General features: G+C 36.5%; 1 protein-coding gene across 2 annotated transcripts; it reads right to left on the reverse strand.

The window, feature by feature from the left end:
- Positions 1–2,010: 2,010 nt before the first annotated feature.
- Positions 2,011–17,711, reverse strand: LOC106074834 (uncharacterized). Of its 2 annotated transcripts, none has more exons than XM_013235703.2 (3): positions 17,325–17,711; positions 5,276–5,424; positions 2,011–4,496 (listed from the first exon to the last, which is right to left on the reverse strand). In XM_013235703.2, exons 2-3 carry the CDS (start codon positions 5,394–5,396, stop codon positions 3,526–3,528), a joined length of 1,092 nt encoding a protein of 363 aa, XP_013091157.2. In that variant the 5' UTR covers positions 5,397–5,424; positions 17,325–17,711; the 3' UTR covers positions 2,011–3,525. The 2 variants fall into 2 exon arrangements, with proteins under 2 accessions (XP_013091157.2, XP_013091156.2); XM_013235702.2 differs by lacking the exon at positions 17,325–17,711 and adding an exon at positions 7,391–7,947.
- Positions 17,712–22,325: the final 4,614 nt, after the last annotated feature.

Raw genomic sequence — 22,325 nt, forward strand, 5'->3', positions numbered from 1 at the left:
AGCGTTTCATTAAACAGTTACTTGTTAGATAATAATAGTAATAGTAATAAAATAAGGTCATAACATAATAATGATATTTTAAATATATAAACTATGTGAAGTACTCTACTTGATAAAGTTATGTTTTATTATTGTCTTTTTTGTTGTTGTTGTTGTTTGTTTTTTTAAAACAAATTTTGTTTTGTTTTGTTTTTTATTAGCTAATTGTTTAATATTACGGTACCTATGTATAAACTCGTTGAGATCCATGAATTTATGTTATTAGTCGACAGTATCTATTGTCTTGTTACTACGATACAGTTACAAAATTTACACTTTTATATTGCATAACATTCTGACCGCACATAACCTTCGATAATCAGAATTCCAATCTGGCTCATTTTACACAAGTTTCACCCACATTTTGACCATGACTTGGACAGGTTTTGGGAACATTAGACTCTTTTCATTATTTAACTTTTTTTTAAACAGAAATTCTTCCTTGACTCAATGTGGGTTTAGTCATTCTCAAGTTACCTGAGTGTGGCATGACGTCGTACGTATTTCCGGACCGCACCCATGAATACCTTGCTACGCCACTGCTCCTGTTATATTAGGTGACAATACAGCACATGTTTGTCAGAACAATTTCCCGTTATTGACTCTGCCCTTGTACTATTGGCAATGTTTTTAAAATAAAATAAATATAACAAAAAATGATAAAATATAAATATAACTGACATTAACTTGAACTGTGTCCGAGTTTCTTTAATAGTATCACTTCCAGGCTCCAGCTATTGTCTTGTTTTTTTTAAACATTGTATAAGATGAAGAAGATATAATTCCATATTTAATTATTTAATGTTCGATTTCAGGCGTAATTACATGACCAATTAGCACGTTTTAACATTAAATCATTAACCTATTTATTTTTGATGACAATAAATCCCATTGAGTTTCCCAATGTTGATATGAACAGACCTTGGCAATAATAATACATCTAATGACCTAATTACAATAAATATGAGGGCGTGAAATAATAGATTGAAACACAATTCTAGTGTCTATATTCCGTATCATTGTGTACCACTGATGCCTGTTGTTTATTTCTAAAAGGAGTATTTTGTAATTGAATGGACTTGTTAGAGTTTAAGCTTTGTATTGACTCTAGCTTTTGACAATATCTGTTTGTGTTCCTTCAGAATTGAATAGGCCTATTATTGCTCTGCTTCCTGGCCCATGCCCCTTGCAGGACAATGGGGGGGGGGGGTCGAGCAGAGTTCGAACACGACACCATTGAAAAGACAGTTGTTTTTTTTTTTTAGAAAAAAGTTTAATCCGAATATTAATATATGATTATTGAATGATATGGTTGTTCCTTAAATGTTTATTATACTATTTAAATATATGCACAAATTATGTAATTATTTTGGGGAGCTGCCGTCGGAAGACAAAAGCAGTAATCTGGTGATCTAAATATTTACACATACATTGATACATTGGATCCTGTAATAATTTTTAAATCTGCCATTGATGTACAAGGGCAGTAATTTATTTATTGATGTTCAGAAACAAAACGTGTTCAATAATTTTGAAATCAATCTATTTTTTTCTGTTTGTAAAACAGTTTTTAATCTTTTTAGAGTTAATTCCCATTCTGAGATCATGTAGAATGTAGAGTATTGTAGAGTTAAATTTTATATAAGTGGAAGCCAAAACATGAAGAAGATATATCGACCAAATAGCAAGGGCTGCGGGATGGATTTAGGAAAATTTCTCATCAGAACTGAATGTAATGTAATGACTCTGCCACTACTTGGATTCAAAATGACTGAGTCAAAGTTAAGTCAAAATAGAAGCCTTTTTACAAGCATTCGAATTGAACAGAACAAAGACTGGGACAAAGAAATCCACGAACGCGAAGTCCACGAATAAACTTGTCCATAAACACACAAACTTCAGGAACAAACACAGCTAGGAACAAACAAAAAAGTCAACAATATTTTAATACAAACACAAACAATTTAGCTAAACGAATGCATCTAATTCTTTAATATACTTAAAAATACAAAATCCATTGATTTAGCGCTTTGACAATTATCATTAGTGACATCTCTTCTGTAACGACATATCTATTGGCTATGAAAATATTTGATAACAATAATTTGTAACAGTATGCTTTACGTTGTAAGACAAGAAAAACATTTTAGAAAATTTTTAAAAAGACAAAACCTCCATCGTAGAACTTAAAATATAATAAAATATTTTTTTAACCCTTAAAGTGCTTACCCTATTTTACAAGTGTGCATATAAAATGGAATTACAATTCCAGTGTTTAGAGTTTAGAGGCTAGACTACGACACGCGTCTAAAGGGTTAATTGTTTATAAATATTTGGTGATTTGAGCACCGACAGCTTCGTGAACGTGCGTCGTTACCTACTCGGCCAGCGGGCAATACTCGTTGCCACGTCATAGGTCTGACGTCATGACGGTGACGTAGCAAAGAGCTATTGGTCTAAATCGCCCACAAGTTGCGACGTCGCAGGTCAGTGTTCAGGCCTTTTGTAACAATCGGTCTTGGTCAGACTAAGTTTACTACTCAAGCCAAATTTACATTTATTTATTTATTTGAAAAATTATAAAGGTCAAACTAGAGCTTTCCCCTTGTGGTCAAGGAGCTAGTAATTCTTTCCTCAATACATATCAACTGTTAAATTTCTAGGAAAATCGTCAGAGCTGTTTTTGAGATCCGCTGTACGCGTCCAGGATCCTGAAGATTCACGAAGGTTCCATGAAGTTCTGACTTGAATAGAGGTGTTGTACAAAAAAAAGATGTACTCCGACAAGTACTTTAAGGTACCAAATGGGAGCAGACAAAACAAGTTTCAATGTGATCTTTGCTACAACAACAACAAAAAGTGTATTGCAACTATTGGTAAATATCTTTGTGATCTTTGTATACCAACTTATCATTCACAACGTCAAGCACTACGTCATTCACTACGTCATTTACTGCACTGTCACAACGTCATTCGCAGTCATACACTACTTATTAGTAGCATGTCTTTTTCAACATTACATAATTACCGGGTTTTCAATTTAGGTTTAGATGCCATTGAGCTTGACATTAAGTCAAAAATAAAAGTTCACATTCAATATTTTTTTCATGAAAAACAAAGTTAAATCACCCAAAAATGTCCACCATTAGGGCCAAAAAAAGAAAATAAATCTATGAAGCAAATTATTTCACCGACCAGTGGCGTAACTAAAGGGACTTTTGACGACATGAGATAATGAACTTAATAAATATATAAGTCAAATGTGTGGAATACATGGAAAATGATCACCTATTTACATAACAACATGAATAGCAAGATAACATGGCATTGGCTTATTCAATGTAAAAAAAATAAAAATGGATGGACCCTCATTTGGGGCACCCTTTTAAGGGGCCAAGTGGGGGTTTTGAATTTGGACCCCCCTTTCCCCAGCCTTAGCTATGCCACTGTCCATGACACAAATACAGTCCAAATATAAACATTATGTCAGTCGAAATGCTCCTGAAAAGCTCTTTGCCTTGATTTCTTCAGTGCATCGAGAGAAAAGATAAAGTCCTTCACCTTCTTGTCTATGTTCATCTTCTCCTCATTATGAGCTCTTATAATCCTCTGCAGCTTGAAACTCACACTGTCGTCTGCTTCAATGTCTTGGTTTGCAATCTCTAAAAGTTGGCGCCTCGATTTTGTGGCATGCGCCGAGAGACAAAAAGCCGTGGATACTTCCGGTACCGGAGGCGGGCTAGGTTCCTTGTTTCTTGCCGACTTGGTGAGGCTTCTGTTGTAAGATGACCTGACGGCAGACGAGAGGCTTCCGTTTGAACGCACCCCAGTTGTGGTATGGGGTCTCGCGTCTTTTGATTTGTCCTTTTTGGCAAGGTTATAATTGACAGTGACGTCGACTGCTGGCACGACTGTGGTGTACCAGTGAGCTGGAATTTTGTCTAATTTCAATGTGCGCATCATGGCTTCGATCCTCGCCTTTTTTCCGACAGGCGCTGACCTTGGTATCAACCTGGGAACTTTTGGGATAGTTCTAGCCGATAAGTCTAATGCATCCCTCTCCGAATCCGAGTCCTGAGATTCGCTGGTATTTCGGCTGCTATTGGTGTCAGAAACATCAAGAAAACTTTTTGTCTTTGGCTTCAGCAAAGAAACAGGTCTCTTAGAGTCTGGCCTGAGATTCACTTCACTGGAACTCACTGAGTCACTAGTAGAGTCAGATACTACCGATGTTGGTCTTTTCATTTGTTTAACAGACGTCGACGTCAATGAGTGATTCAACTGATTTGAGCTAGATTGACGTTCAAGTAATTGATGGGAACTAACTTTTCTTTCCATTGTCCTAACAAGATTTCCAGAACTTGCAGATCTTTGTTGGAGGCCAAAGGATTTCTTTATTTCACGAATCTCTGCATCGCGAACAAGTTTCTGGCGAAATTGTTCTCGTTGTAGAATATCTGTAATACATTGGGTTAACTGGGTTATATTATAGAACATAAATGGATTTGTTTTAAACTTATAAGGCAGAAATTAAATGACGATTAAAATGAAATCGGGAAAAGAAGACAAGACAGATAGGTAGGTAGGTAGTTAGGTAGGTAGCTAGGTAGGTAGGTGAAGGTAGGTAGTTAGGTAGGTAGGTAGGTAGGTAGGTGTAGTTAGGTAGGTAGGTAGCTAGGTAGGTAGTAGGTAGGTAGTTAGGTAGGTAGCTAGGTAGGTAGGTAGTTAGGAAGGTAGGCGTAGGTAGGTGTAGGTAGGTAGTTAGGAAGGTAGGTAGGTAGTTAGGAAGGTAGGTAGGTGTAGGTAGGTAGGTAGGTAGATCGCTAGGTAGTTAGGTAGGTAGGTAGGTAGATCGGTAGGTAGTTAGGAAGGTAGGCGTAGGTAGGTGTAGGTAGGTAGGTGTAGGTAGGTAGATAGATAGATAGATAGATAGATAGATAGATAGATAGATAGATAGATAGATAGATAGATAGATAGATAGATAGATAGATAAATAGATAGATAGAATTTTCTTTATTCATTAAAATGTTAGATGTCTTTGACTGTGGTAGTAAGTGGTGTCTGAATAGTAGGTTGATAAAAGTCTTCATTTGAGACACATAACTCGACAGTACAACTGAGGAAACACATTTCTGCATTGTTGTTGTCTTGCACTCATCAAATCAAGAACCTCAATTACAATTTCTTTCCCCATCTAGCAGCCTGCTAATAAGTACAGCACACGATTATTACTTACCAATATCAAAATTTAAGTCTTGGTCAAGTTTCTCGTTTTCAAAGTAAACATCGCTATGATCGATTCGCAGTAAGGTCGACTGACCACGTTGACGAAATATGCTGGCTAGTGTCTTGGCCATTTCTTGTAGGCACGAGTGGAAATTTGTACTGCAAATATAAAATGTGATTTTTTATGACGATATGTGTGTGTATTAATATAGTGTTTGGTTTTCAAAAAGCATAACTCATGACACGCAGTGTAGATAAGATAAGATAAGATAAGATAATTTGTATTGATCCAATCAAATGAAAATTCAGTTTGACTACAATTGACAACCTCAGCGTAACTACAGTACAATAACAATATAGATGCATATACGAACAACATTCACACAAGAAAACACATACACACTTATAACCAGCGCTTTATGAATTAGACTTCTATGTACTTCTCGATGACGACACATGATCTTGTAACACTCTGACCGAAAGTGGGATGAAGGAGTTTTTTAATCTTTCTGTTTTAGTCCTAATGGAAAGGAGACGACCACTTCGTTCAGATCTTATGTAACAGTGCTTTAATGGGTGCAGGTTGTCTTTAAGAATCGTGAGTGTTTTGGAAAGGCATCTTTCCTGAAAAAGCTTTTAAAGAGATGGTAGCTGTGTTTGAGTGACATACGATGTTTTTTTTTTATTAGTCTAAGTCTTTGTGCCCGGGAAGTGTTACCATACCAGCAGGTGATGGCAAAGTTAATTAGACTGCTGATGGTTGCTGTATAAAAAAGTTTAATTATTGTTTTGTCGATGTTAAATTTCCTTAGCTTTCTAAGATAGAAGAGCCGTTGGTAAATTTTTGTGTAAAGGTTTTTGACAGTGTTCACTCCATTTCAGTTAGTTGTTGATGGTTGTACCTAGGTATTGATATTCTTGCACTTGTTCTATGGTTCGGTTGTTTATCGGAATTTCTGCAAGATGGCCTTTATGTTTCCTAAAATCTCTTATCATTTCTTTAGTTTTAGATAGGGCAGTTTAACTTTTGTTCCCCGTCATAACAAGTGTGCTCTTAGAAAACAAGTGACCAGTCCACTCAAGTTTCCATTTGTTTGACTCTAAGCGACTTCATTCGCACCATTCCATAAATAGAAGTCTGATATTATTAGGGCTAAAACTGAAAGATTCTTAAAAACTTCTTTATCCCACTTTCGGTTAGAGATAAGATAAGATAAGATAAGATAGTTCTATTGGTCCAAAGAAACGGAAATTCAGTTTGACTACAATTCTCCACCTCTGCATTAACTACTATAATTAAAAAATAACAATATAGATGCAAATACAAACAATGTTCCGACACGAAACACATGCACACACACACACACAACCAGCGCTTTATGAATTAGACTTTTATGTACTTTTCGGTGATGATAGATGACCTTGTAACGCTGTGACCGAAAGTGGGATAAAGAAGTTTTTAAGAATCTTTTAGTTTAGCCCTAACAATATCAAGTAACAAAAGATAAACTGCCCTATCAAATAATCACACGACTGAAACATGATTTACGATTTCAGGATTCTCCTGCCTAGTCAAACAATAACCTTTCCAAATTTAACTACAAGAAATCATCACATGTCAATGATATGATCACATCCATTATTTCTCACGACAGAAAGAGTCAAATAACATGTAACGACGAACGATCTAATTAATGTCAAATTTGAGTTCACTCGCTTTGCACAAAGCTTATATCAACTCTTTTGTCATTCTGGTACAAATGTTGTACACGTTATTTCTCCCTTTTCCAATTCGTGGATCACGTTCAAACTTTGCTCAATAACGCATTGACGATTGCCAAACATGAATCAATCAAAAAAAAATTACCAATTAGTTAATTAATTAGTGGTAAGTAATTAATTGTGTTATACATAAAAAAGGTGACAAATCTCGCAGTATTGAGACCTATGGCAGTAGTATATAATTTTTCTATTTCACTTTGTTTTGTTTTTTTCTAACGACTACTGAATAAAATAGTAGAAGTAAAGTAGCCCTTTCAGGTCATTGCAGGTTAACGAGAATGTCATGTGACCAGTACGCAAAAAAAAAATGTCTATTAAAACAATGTAGTAGGCTAGCACTTACCTCCATTTTTTCTCTAAAGCAATGGACTAAATAAAATGTTAGAAACTGGATGTGGTATCAATGACTCTATATTCCGCTTACTAAAACCTTAGCATCAGGAGAAATGTAGTTTATAGAAATAAAAATGAAAACACCTGTACAATAGCTACACACAGGTATAGTCGACAGTCTACGTTAATATAACGAAGACCCGCCTACAAGTACGAGAATCTCTTCTTTATGAAACTTTGTCCTAATTCTGGTCTCTCAGAATGTCTTGAAAACCTAATAAATCCCACTGATTCATCGATGTATTTTGAATTAGAATTCATCGATGACTGTTGAATTAGAATTCATCGATGTATGTTGAATTAGATGCTATTAAAAGAAAGCGAACTCAATCTTGCTAAAGAATATTCTCTTCAGTTGTGAAAATGTAACGAGCGCCGCCTACAGCTGAGAAAATCTTTCATTTATAAAACTAGAAGTCTAAGTTCTGATCTACGAAAATGTTTTCACTTTTTTAAACTGCATATATTTCAATGATTCGTCGATGTATGGGGAACTAGACCCTATTAACTGAAAGCGATCTCACACATGGTGTAAAGAAGCGCATAAACTATTTGAATCATTTTACACGCAAACTGCTTTAATGCAAACATTTGCTAATGCTTTTACAATGTGTTAAAGAATGTAAAGAATATTTTATCTACTCCCAAAAGGGAAATAGCCGCTATTAATTTTGTGTGTTCTGTCTGTCTGTCTGTCCGTTCCATTTATATAATGAAAGCTACAAAAGATATTAAAAATCCGACATATTTTAGATCTTTCGAAGTTCTGATGCATTGGTTATCTTTTGTTTCTGAAAGCATACATGTTAATTTATAAAATTAACTATGCAATCAACTAATGAAGACATTGTTTGTCTAATATGTGCCTAACGTCTGTCTGTGTCGGCTCTGTTACAAATTGTTGGTCGGGGGTGACGAGGTGGGGGCAGAGCTAGGCGGGCCATGTGACCATTGACTACTGGGGGTGATAATTGGATGTTGACTGGTATCAGAAAAATGTTTTTTTGGACATCTCTAAGGTCTAGAGCAGTGGTTCCCAAACTGTGCTCCGCGAAGCCTGAATAGGTGTTCCACGAACTACTGGAATTAATTAACTAGTAGGCCACCGAGTGGATTAATATCTCGAAAAAAAAAAGCAAATTGTTCCGCGAGATACTCAGAATGTGCGAAGTGTTCCGCGAGATACTCAGAATGTGCGAAGTGTTCCGCGAGATACTCAGAATGTGCGAAGTGTTCCGCTAAGGAAAAAGTTTGGGAAACACTGGTCTAGAGGTTAGCGTGCTTAGTACTGCGTTACTGCTAGGCATGTGTTGCCGTACAGGGGGGTCATTGGTTCGTCCAGGTTCGACGCAGTCCCTTATTTTTCTCACATTCACCATATTCACTCTCTTCTCTGATTACAAATTTCCTTTGTCCTAAAATGTGCTTTTACAGGCAGTATTCTAGGACCAACATTAACATATATATATATATATATATATATCCTCCTTCGTTGTCGAAGATGAGCACATTTCTCATTTCCTATGGACTCGAAGATGACTGTAAAGTCCAATCCTCTAGGACCAACATATGTCAGTTGTAAACGAGGCTCACAGCCACTACACTGCATGGAAAATTCAGATCAAATACTAATAAGATAACTGTAGTTTTCATTTACATATTAGCTTTTTGTGAATAACCAACACTTTCATTAAAGCGAACATTCTTTAAATGATTCTTGTTTTCTTTATATGTGCCTCGTCTAGTTGGCTATCGCACATAAATCAAATCTAGCTTCGATGATATCATTCACTGGATTCAGTCATTTGACTTAACTAACCTTTTATTTTGTTTCGCTTAACGCGGTCCAAGTTTTTCCTTCACTTCATTGAGAACAAAAGTGAAAAAGAGCGGCACAAATAGATAGTGACAAGATCAAGCTTGTGTGTGTGTGGTTTGTGTGCGTCCTCGCGGAGATCAAAGCCACCGCCAAAACAAATCTCTTTAGTCGTGCCTGCATGTGCTCAATAAATAGAGTAGACATGGACACCAAATGACAAGAATGTTGTGGTTTTTTTTTAAAAGAGTAAACAAAGTGTACAAAAGAGTAGATCTTTAGTTTCTGGGATATCGTAATCCAAGGCGATTGAATGAGGGGTGTGAAAGCGGATCTATTCATAGAGTTACGGTTCTTTTAAATGTTTCTCGTAATGTTGTTTATTGCATGTGAAACAAATGAATTTAAAATGGAACCACCATTCCAGATCGGGAATATGATAGCTTTGTTCGTTATCTGATTTAACTGCGAATGTGTGGTTCTGTTTATCAAAGTGATTTTGTGTAGGAAAGTCTGGTTTATCTTGTCTTAAAACAAGTTCAAGGATTTTCAGAAAAAGTTTACCGATTTTTTTAAATATATCGCTTTTTATTTTTCAGTTTCATTAAGTATTAAAACATCATAGTATCAAAGAATACACTCCCAACTTATTTTGGTATTACTGATCTACTGGATTGAATTTAGATCAATGTCAAACTTGGAGAATGTTCCCTTCACATTTTTTTTTATTTGCCACGAAAAGAAGAGTATGAAAATGGGCTTACCCGTTCAGCCGACATATTCATATCCAATATAAATTTCTATGAAAACGGGTTTACCCGATTTGTTAAAAAGTTTCGCTATTTAATAAAGATACAATTAAGTACTTTTTTTTTCTATTTTTAGGGCCCTCCGGTAGTGGGAGGTCTCCGCCATGATCTAAGAAACTTGTCAAGTTTTATCAAGATTTTTCCGACGGTTTTGATTTTCATTCAGTACATACATACACATATTCATGCATGCGTATATAGCCGTATGCATGTGCATGCATGCTGCCGGTTTTATGCTTTTGTATATATATATATATATATATATATTAATGAGGTATAACACTAAATGATTACATTGTTAAATAAATTATTAACAGCACAATTTCATATCTATCAATGTGTGAAGAATGTTTGCAACTTAAGTCGTTTCAGTTGGAGCATAGAACTTAGAATACTGGAAGAAATTAATAGATGCCAAAAAAAAATGTTATAGAATGTTGTTTTGAGATCTCTAGACCTGTTGGGAAATGTTAAAGTTTACATGACTTATGTCCTTTGGGGGTTGACTAGATTGTGAAATGACTGTGTGATGACTAGTTGTGAGATGACTGTGTGAGGACTAGCTTGTGAGATAACTTGATTGTGATTTGTAAAATGACTTGATTGTGAGATGGACTTGAATGTAAGATGAAATTACTCCAACCAATGCTTGATTACTTTATGTAAAAAATATTATTAAAAAATAAATATAAAATATTTGTGGTTGGTTCCGTGTAGGATTCAATTTTCATTGAGCAGGCCACTATCAAAACATATTTAAACTAATCTGTCATAGTCACCTCCAGTGGCGTAGCTACCAATGTGCGGGTGGTGCGGGCCGCACAGGGCACCAAGTGGAGAGGGGCACCAAAATATTAATTAATTTCCTATTTCCGTGAGCTTTTCAGTAAAAACGACTAATTGTATGGACACGAGCAAGCATAAACGACTGTATTTTAAAAATGAACTAACGATTTATAAACTAGTCATGTCGCTATTTTGTTTCATCTCCTCGACTATTTCTTCCATACAATGTAAGATATAGAACAGTTTGAATCTAATTTACTAGATTTATTTCGGACACACGGTACATGTTGTTACTACACTGATCAATGCTCTGTAATATAAAGAAGAAGAAGAAGAAGATAGGCCAACCTTTTTTTACTTCAGTGTTTAGTCCATTAGTTTAATTTAGATATTGAGTTTACAAATATATTTCTAAACTCTAGCTCCAAACAATTGTCTTAGTTTATTCATTTCTTTATGATTCTTTATAGTTTAATTTTGGAAATAATTCTATTGTAATGTCAATATTTCTACGAGGTTTTTATAACTAACTAATTAATTGTAATACTGTAACGTAAACAAAATGATGAACAATGCTCAAGACTGACTATTCTGGCTGGCGCCTCAAAAACCATTTTAAGCTCAGACGGAGAAATCGGCATCTCTGGTTCTGTCCGGTCTGGGTAGACTATAAGGGCCCCATACCCAGATCTATCGGGGTCCCTCATTACCGACCCATCGGTATAACAGAAAATGGCATCTGGTGAGTAGGATATTAGTGTAGCTGATGCCAAGTTTTGTAGGATGGCAGGTGTTAATCGCCTCTTGGTGGCTCCCTCTTGCCCTATAAGGGACATGCTTATTTGTGGGGCCGGCTTCTCCTCCACGGAGGGCAAGTACTAATTATTCTAATTGGGATTCTGTCAGTGGAGAGCCCAGCTGATTTTGACAAATTGGTTGCAATGTGGAGGAACGATCGCGTTTTATGCGGTTCCTCTCTCTCCACTGTCGCACTAATATTGAGGTGGGTAGCCTAGAGTCGCCCCTTTTATAGCGCTCATAGGCTGTAAGTACCGCCCTCTTCCTCCTTAAATGTAAAGGGGCCACGTTTGTTAAGATTTCAGCATCGTTTGTTGGGCTTGTCCGAAAGGTGCCACAAATGAACCTTAGTGCCTGTGATTGTACTCGGTCGAGTGATTCGAGGGCAGTTTTACTAGCATATACTTGAACTGTATAGCTGTACTCAATTTGTGATCTGACTGCCCCTAAGTACAATGTGCGTAGCATGTAAGCTTTGGCACCCCACTTTGTGTTGGCCAGCTTTCTCAGTAACGCTAACTTCTCCGAGGCTTTTCTTTCAACATCATGGACGTGCTGGAGCATTGACAGTTTTCTATACAGGGTCACCCCTAGATATTTGGCGTGTTTTCACGTTGGAGTCGCAGCCCACCGAGTTGAAGCTCGAATAGAGCCTTAAGAATTTCGATCCCTAGGCTGAACAGGGACCAGGTCGTTTTGGCAACGTTTATCTGAATGTCACTTGTTGCAATACGAGGAGATGGTTTGGAAGTCTGCTTGTAATGCCGCCTGTATTTGGTCGGCTTTCTTGCCGGTTGAACAGAGGACAATGTCATCCACATAAAGCAGTTTCTTTGACCGCAGTGAGGTGCGTTTCTTAAATTTCTTAAGTCTAAAGAAGCATCGAGACAATTTCAAGTCACATCATTGCCAGAGTCCACCGACTATAGGCGAGCTGTTAATGGGTATGAATTAACTGAACAATTAAAAGCAACAAAGCAAGATGAGTCATTGAATCCAGAAAAAAATGATGAGGCCGACATCGTGAAAAGAAGAAAATACTTCAATACCGCAGGTTCTAGAGACTAAAGGACAGCACACAAGCATGTCCTCAAAAATTCATACTGAAGAAGCTGAACCATCAGACAGTGTAAACAATACAGAACTGAACGACATTGGAGATTGGCCTGATGTCATCACAGATAATATTTGCATACACCTTGTCACTCAAGAATCTGAAACAGTTCAGAGAGGCGTATAGACATCAAGAATCAGCAAAAGGAAAGGCTAGAAAGCTTTCAAATGCTTGGTTTTTCCGGCAAATGTCAAACGGCGAGAAAGTTCTTAGAAAGTGGATGTGTTATTCGCCAAAAAAAAAAAAGAATCCTTTTTTTGCTTCCCCTGCACACTCTTCTCAACAAGATCAAGTACCAAATCTTCATTTAAATCCAAAGATGGATTCAATGAGTTGTGGAGGTTATCCCCGAAAATAGAAAAACACGAGACCAGCAGAGCTCACATTCAGTCATCGCTTGCTTGGAGGGAACTTGAAGTTCGCCTGAGAGTAGGGAACAATATTGACAACAAGGCCCAAGATTTGATTATACAAGAGACGAAAACCTGGAGAGTTAGTAAAATTACTATCAAAGTACGATCCTCTCTTGAGGGAGCATGTGCTTCGAACTAAGCTTTGTTCCAGACCGAATACATACATGTCTCCACAAATAAAAAAAGAATTTATTACAAAATTGGGGGATCAAGCTAAAAAACAAATCATACAGCAAGTAAAACAAGCCAAATATTTCTCTATTATTTTTGACAGTACACCTGACATCTCAAAGCTGGATCAAATTTCCCAAATTTTACGGTATGTTGTCATGGAGAATGACGGGGTGCAGGTTCGTAAGTCTTTTGTTGACTTCATAGACACAAAGGACACGCATGCTGCTGGAATCGCTGAGATGATTCTAGAGAAATTGCGTTTGGATGGCTTAGACATAATGGACTGCAGGGGTCAAGGCTATGATAATGCTGCGGTCATGAAAGGTCATTAAGGTCATGAAAGAATTAACAATATTTGATTAATGAATACATATTATTTTTGAAAAAAAAGTAAGGTTTTGCAATGTTATTAATTAGTTAGTTGTTTTTTATTGGGGGGGGGGGCATCAAGATGAGGTACCGCACCAGGCATCATATACTCTACTACGCCACTGGTCACCTCTATTTAGTCTATTTTAGTGAAAAAAAAAACAACAAACAAACAACGGCAACTGTACGAATAAGAATAGATCAAACCAATTACCAATTTTCCAAAAGATCTACACAAAAAAAATCAATAGTGATTTCAAATGGGAATTAAACAAATCCACATTCAAATTAATGTATTACATAGGCTTGATCTGACTAAATCGTTTCATCTCCAGGACTAATTCAATAAAGCGAAGAGTTAATACAGCTGAAACAAAAATTGTTTTGTTTTTGTACGATATCTGTCTTTCTCTCTTTTTTTTTTCTTTATTTCGCTCTCTTCTCTCTCTCTCGTCCTTTCTTTATTTTTCTCTCTCTGTATACTTTCTTTCTTATTCTTCTCCACTTATGTATATAGGTGCTAAAAACAATTCGATCTACTTCAAGAAGGTATAAATCAAGATCTTTTTTGTGAGGGTCACCAAATGAAAGGAAACACGCCAGCAAAATATGTAAAAGAAAAACATTAAACTTGTTTCAGCTTTGCATACTGAGCATAAAAAAAAAAAGATCTACGACTGTTCAGCATATGACTTCGACACTGTCTCTACTTGAGCTCCATTGCTTATTATTTGTTCTCGTTTGATACAGACGTCAAGAATCAAGGCCACATGCAAACAGTTGTAAATCAGCCAATGTACAGACAAGTTCTCGCGCTAATAACTGTCAATGTGTTTTGTGGCGTCATAAAGCCAGCAGACCGTCATTAAAAGACCAGCCAACAAGCTATGCTAGCTATGTGGAGATCTTTGTTCTCATAAGTAGCACGCCATTCAGTCAATTAACCACAAGGGTTCTACAGCTGTGTACCTTGATTTGATTGGTGTTCCAGTTTAGGCTTATATTTTGTTTTGTTTTTGTGTGTGTTTTTTAAGGCTGATGGTTACGTCTATTAACCAAGTCAAATTACAGTAGGTCTTAATACTGACCTGAGACGTCCTAATCTGTGGACAGCTTAGACCAATAGCTCGTTGCCACGTCACAGATCCGACGTCACGAGCTGTAACGTAGCGACGAGCTATTGATCTAAACTGCCCATAGTCTGGGACGTCGCAGGTCAGTGTTCAAGCCTTCTCTGACGAGTGGTCTAGTACTAAACCAGCAGTATATGTTCATAACTTAATACAGACCGAAAACAAAGTACAAAGTGAATATTAAATCATCGTGAATTGACCTGCAATTCAAGAAAATAATAAGCCTTGTGGTGCTAATCATAGAGGAGTGACTAGTGAGGCAACCGATCCAGGACCCGCACATGATGGTTGCCCCACCATAGGAGATTTCCTTTGTTACCATCAGCTTCGGAATTCAGAAAACGAGGACTTATTGCTCAGAATTTTGGAAGTATTTCCCCTCATCTATATGATCCCAATTACCATAAAAGTTATTGAAGTATTATTCTTTGTTACTAGATACTCTAACGTCAGTACCTACTTATGGTACTATATTTTGTAACAATAATAAGACTTACCTACAACATTTTAGGGGGGGGGGAAGAAGGAGGACGAACCCGTTAGAGGGATGTGTTACGGTATGCAGCTACGCTTTTGGCTCCCTGGCCCGCGTATGACACTCGACCGCGTACTGCTAAAGCCGCCTCTGGTGGGTTCTATTTTTAAGTTATAAATAGCACTGTCAAATATGATTATAACATAAATCATATACCATCTAATCTCATCGGCACGCGTGTGGCGGGTCACATAACCGCAAAAACTCCTATGAGCCTCTGTGGCTTAATTATGCACAGTAAGCTAGTGTTTCGAGAGGCCCGATAGCACCTCAATACGGGCTGGATATGGCCCTCTAGCAGCTCGATACGGGTGGAATATAGCCTGATAGCACCTCAATACAGGCTGGATATGGAGCGGTAGCACTTCAATACGGGCTGGATATGGTCCAATAGCACCTAAATAGGTCTGGATATGGCCCAATAGCACCTCTATGCGGTCTGGATTTGGTCCGATAACACCTCGATACGGGCTGGATATGGTCCGATAACACCTCGATACGGGCTGGATATCACCCGATAACACCTCGATACGGGCTGGATATCACCCGATAGCACCTCGATACGGGCTGGATATCACCCGATAGCACTGGATATGGTCCGATAACACCTCGATACGGGCTGGATATCCCCCGATAGCACTGGATATGGCCGTCTAGCCGTACTTTAAGCACCACTGAACTATACATACAGGACATTATTTTCAATGTAATCCTACATTGTACATAAATAATTCATATCTGAAAAATCGTTTATATTTGACAGTTGCTTTGTGGTACTGGGAGTATAATCCATATAATATAATGCATATAATAATCTCAGTCTGTCACAACGAATATTTGTAACAGATAATCTAGTTCATGTAACCTTATTGTGTAGTCTGCATTCCGTGCTTTAAACTATTAAGTGCAATGTCGCTTTCAGACCTTGCAATCTATTGGGCAGGGGATGGAAAGGTCATCTGTTTCTGTTGCACACGGCTAACAAGGGTGACCAGCAAAACGACCAACCGCCGTTACTGTTCCCCAACTAATGCCAGCTACCTATTAGAGATGGGTGGGCTTAACAAAGATCCCGAAATTAAAAACGTCCTAATCTTCACCAGGATTCAAACTCGCGACACTCAGCCACTAATGAATACATGCAAACTAGTTTTACAAAGCTTATATCAACTCACTCTGTCTGTCTGTCTGATAAAAAGTTTGAGCACGCTATTTCTCCCACACCCTTTCTTGAATCAAGTTGAAACTTTGAACAATAGGTGTAGACAAAACATGAATCAATAAAAATAAAAACAATTAATTACTGGTTATTAATTATTTTGTTTGATACCAAGAAGAGAAGTTAACTATTCAGTATTCACAAATATGGTTAAATTTGTCGGGTTTTGTCCCCTTAAATAATTGTACATGTTTTTTTTTCTCTCACACCCATTTACGGATCAAGTTGAAACTTTAAACAATTAGATCTATTTATTTTCCCTTTTAAAATATGAATCCATTAAAAAGAAATTAACCAATTATCAATCAATTATTGGTCATTATTTTTTTTATTAATAAAGGGAAATAACTTCTACTTTCTTTGGTGATAGAGTTCTCCTCGTTAGATAAGCTTTGTTTTTATCTGGATATTGGTTTAACAATTAGATTTTATTTGAAAAGAACTAAGGTTCAATTGAACCTGTTAAAACAAAAACAAAATGAAAGAAAAAGAAAAGAACTTGTCACACAAGCTCTAGCCGGCCCCTGTGGGTAACAAAACTGATAACACAAACGTGCAAAAGAGCTTACAGCTTCTAGCTGGCTAGACAAAGAACATTTCACAAACGATATTTTTTTCTACATCCCCTCATTAAGTCCTCATTAATCCTGTTTGCGTCATACTCATGCTTGGGCAGCTGTATATTTAAAAAATAATTTAAAATATTTAATCATTTTACCTTTTTTTTTGTATTTGTCCCACATGAACACACAATCACATCGTTTATTTTCTTAGTAGTTCCACAGATTAAGATGCCTCCATGACACGAAGCCGTGTTATCACCTCATTCGCGAGTCGCTTCGTAATTGGCTCCACCTTAAATCTCGATACGGATGACTTGCCGTTCCGCGTGCTTCATTTTGAAACAAGGTCCTTACCCAGCATGTCAACAACACTAAATCTGTTCACAATCAGTTGTACAACGATCAATTGGTTCCCCCCGAACAGAAGTTGGCTAATGAATTGGTGTGTTACAGTGTAAGACAATCCACATTGCTCTATCTTTTCTCAATGAGCTAAACCCCTAATCCAAAATCTGTCAAATTGTCACAATGGGAGCGAACTCATTGCCCGTTGTTTGATGTCTGAACTTGCAGTAAAACAAAACCGTTCCAAGCGTTAGGAACAAACCTTAACAGCCGACAGCCCAAAATATCCCAGTTTTATGTTACAAGGGGTTAAACGGTAGCGAGGTATGGTTGGGGGGGGGGGGGTGGACGACCATTAATACAAGAATACATTTAGTCTTTCTTTGTATAGGACTGCGGGTAATTGGTGTTAGTTGTTTTATTGTTTTCGTTCTATATAAAGACCAGACCCCTCCCCCCCTCCGTATGTGGGAGGCCTAGGTTTGGTTTTTTATAACGCTAGCACATATGTGGCAAAGAAAGCCCAAGGGCCTCCCAGGTTGAGCAAACACCTCTACGCTAAATTGCACAATTTTATAAAGGTAATGTGTTGGAGATAATTTTGAAAAAATAAATGAAAGATCGATTTTAATTATCCACCTTTTGAAGTCATTATGAAGTCTGATCTAGTTTTTTTTTTTGTGTTATTGTCGTGTATTCTCTTACTGACTCCTGAATTTGTTGTGGTGTTTCTTCTTTACTTTTTTTTTACTTCATCATGTAGTGATACAGGACTACGTTTTTTAATTTCATCATGTACTGATACAGGACTACGTTTTTTTAATTTCATCATGTACTGATACAGGACTACGTTTTTTAACTTCATCATGTACTGATACAGGACTACGTTTTTTAACTTCATCATGTACTGATACAGGACTAGTTTTTTAATTTCATCATGTACTGATACAGGACTACTTTTTTTTTAACTTCATCATGTACTGATACAGGACTAGTTTTTTAATTTCATCATCTACTGATACAGGACTACTTTTTTTAACTTCATCATGTACTGATACAGGACTACGTTTTTTAACTTCATCATGTACTGATACCGGACTACTTTTTTTAACTTCATCATGTACTCATACAGAACTACTTTTTTTTAACTTCATCATGTACTGATACAGGACTACGTTTTTTAAAACTTTTTTTCCTTCTTTAATTAGCCAAAAAATGTTAGAATGACATATAGAGAGGAGAATTTTAAGTACTAAACGGCTTCCAACTTGTTCTTACAATTTTTCAGTCTTCTTTTTGTATTCAAATAATTTATCTTATCTTATATAATACAGACGTTACTTCAAAAAAAAAAGATGATTACGTCCTACGCGTCATACATCTAGTCATGCATGTTAACCAATGACTTAAATTCTGCTAAGTCATCGGTTTTGCTGGCTGGCTCAGGCAGCCCCTTCCATGCTCTAATAGCGCTAGGGAAGAAGGAGCAGTTGTACATTTGAACGAGGAATGTGCATTTATTACAGTCTGCTTTACTCTTTATTTAGGCCGATTTATACATGTCACATTATGTTTATGTCTACATTGTCCTAATCGTAATCACTAAATGTGTATGTCATTTTTTAACCAGGGTATTCTGGATGGAAAGTTGTTTTCTGTTTGTCTTGTAGGTGACAATGTTTTAATTCAAAAGAGTAAACAAAAACAGGAATGAAACTTTTTAAAAAATTAATTCCTACTTTATGTTCAAACAGTGTAGTAAACGTATCATTCAAATTTTATTTGTCATAATTTTGTAACACCAAATGCAAAAGGGATATCACTGATATTCGGTAATAAGGAAAATACAAGAATTGTTATTTCCCCTGCGTGCCTTTGAGGCCAACTGTGTGAAAAAATATTTAATTCAATAATTATTGAAGTAATCTTTCTGAAATCGTAATAAAAATACGCTGTCATGCAGCACGACAATGAAAGGCTGTCAAAATAAATTATTCAAATATTTGACTATGGGATTGCAAAAGTAGGTCACAAATTCGAATGAAGTCGCTTGAGTACTAGAATGTTGCCTTCCAGAATACTGGAATTCGTTCGGTAGGCCTATGGCCTATAGCAATTTTAAAATGAAATTTATAATAAACTGGTGTTTTTTTTTGTGTGATGGAGATGTCTTAAACATCTTTTTTACTTTGTCAAGAGAGTCTCTACAGTGCCTTAAAGACTTTAATTCATTGGAAAGATATTTCTATATTCCAGACTTTGAGATAAATAGTTAACGTTACCGTTGTACTTTGAGAACCTTCTACTCGGGCAACAATTTGTGTAGCCACTCGTGACGTCACCCTGAAAGGGGAATCTCCAATAATCTTAAGGAAAAATAAACTTTCAAAAATATGCCTACTAAATATTTTTTAAAGAAGGAAAATGACATAAAATGTAAGAAACATAGCATAAATTATTAAGTCTATCAAAGTGTTAAAAATAGGATAGGGCCCCTAATAACATATCTTTTCCAGCGCATACGCTTATTTAAATCATCCCCGTTCAGAAATGTTTAACGGCTATGTGTGGTAGTCTCCCTCGTAGCACACTAATGTATATCTATATGAATTATTTGCTTGGGAAAACTTCTGTAACATTGGGACTAATCATCTCATCCTCCTCTCTGCCTGTGGTCCCTACTGGGGCATTCGTTCAAGCCCCCTTTAACCAGCTGGGAAGTTGAAGGAACGATGTAGGCTCCCATAAAGTGGTCCAGTAGGGTTTTTAAAACGTAATGAAAAAAATATTAAGATATTTAATTGAACAATAAATTTGGTTTTATTTTGCACGAGCAGATACCCGTACATTTGTAACTAATATTGAGTTTACACAAACACTATTTAGACTTATCAGATGAAGTTTTCTGGTCTGTCTGCATTGTAACGGCACCCTCCCCCCTCAAACACACACACAATACACATACTACTATTAAGTGAAAGACCTTTCTTTCAACAACACACTTTTGGTCCTTGTATGTTCAGTAGTACAGCCAGCATTACAATAATATCGCATTATTTTGAGGGGGGGGGGCATTCTCCAATAGAAGGCCCTCATTCCCAACCACAAACTTTGTGTGTGTACTAGATATGTTCTTCTTTGTAATAGCGTTGGATATAAACAGAAAGGAACATGCCCTAGATCCCAACATCCTGCGTTCTGAGCTTCAGAAATTCTCGTGCAATTTACAAAGCCTTTACCTGGTAGTAAGTGTTTTAACAGGGCATGTAAATAAGAAGTTAAATTTAAAAAAAGGGTTAGGATGACCCAATATCGCATTGTTTTCACCCCATTAATGAAAAAAAGTCGCAGGTCAAATAAAGTCAAATAAAGATGGAGTCAGCACTGGTCACTATACTACTGGTCAATGCTATGTGTATATAGCGAACGCATGTTTGTGATAAACCTGAGAGCAGTACGATCATCTTCATGTGAAGTAAAACGTCTTGAAGCAAACCATTTCTTGTCACTCAAAAGTCGTCAACCAAACGATGTAAAACAGTATGGACAATCTTGACCATTGTGACACAAGGAAATCGAGAAGAATCACGTAAGAGGAGTCAAATTTTGTTTTAGGCGCCTCTTGTTGAAACAGAACATGATTTACATTTTTAAAGGCCTTTATATTGGAAGAATATATAATGCCTACTCCAGCCTCACAGAGGTGTAATAAAGAAAATTTCTTATCTCTGTGATATATTGGATTTTCCAGTGTTAAAAAATACAGTTAAAGCAATTACAATATAGAATTACTTTTATCGTCACAAAACGAGGTCTTGTGTGGGAGAACAAACACTCCATTGAACATTGCACTCTTTTGTCTCTATCCAGAAGAAATGAAGAACGTAATACTAGCTACCAGTCTAGACTCTAGATCTACTCATCTAGAACTAGTGAATATAAAATGATAAGAAATGGGTATACTACTTTACTACACTACTAGTACACCACACTTACTACATTACAAACTCTCATTCAATAAATAACAATAAATAATAATAAAAAAAGACGACGCCTAAGACTAAGTAGGATGTCATTTATAATATAAGCAATCCCGACATGATCAACTTCTAATCTTTCGCCTCAGAACTGGACACAACAGAATGAGACAGCATATGTTCCGGAAGCTGAAATTTGTGTGAGCATGCGCTCCCAGAGCTAGTTTTATATGCAATTTTAGCTTTTTTTTAAATGTATTTTTGTTGTATAGGTTAGAGCTATTTTTATATATTTTATTTTTATAGGTTAGTGTCAGATTTTATAATTGTACTTCCGCATATTTATATAGGTTAGTGCGGGATAGTATAAAGGGATGTACTACTTGCTGTCTTAAAACAGTTGAGTGTACATTTGACTAGTGGTCAGTACCATATCTGTCTGTGTGACAGCTGAAGATCTTTGTGGTCTGTCGTCTAATTATATTTTTATTCCTGTACCTGGGACGGCCTGTAAGTGTAGAAATATTTTATATTTTCTTTTACTAGATCTATGTCACACTGTGTAAATATGCTAGATATATCTTAATTTAGTTTTTTGGAATATTTTTCAAAAGAGTTGACAGCTGTTCCCAACATGCTGTATTGAAGATGGCGGCGTCCATCAGTCCTAATAGAATTAAAAATATAATATAGTTTTGCATTGATGTATTGCAGGCTATTGTTACTGCTTTTAGCTGCTGCAATTACTCTGCTGAAATAGCTGCTGCTTATAACTGCTGTTGTAGATCTATTCTAATTCTAGAGAATCTAGTGTTATTTTGTTTCTGCTATTGA

This window comes from Biomphalaria glabrata, chromosome 6 (assembly GCF_947242115.1).
Source record: "Biomphalaria glabrata chromosome 6, xgBioGlab47.1, whole genome shotgun sequence".
In the NCBI taxonomy this organism is placed as follows: Eukaryota; Metazoa; Mollusca; class Gastropoda; family Planorbidae; genus Biomphalaria; species Biomphalaria glabrata.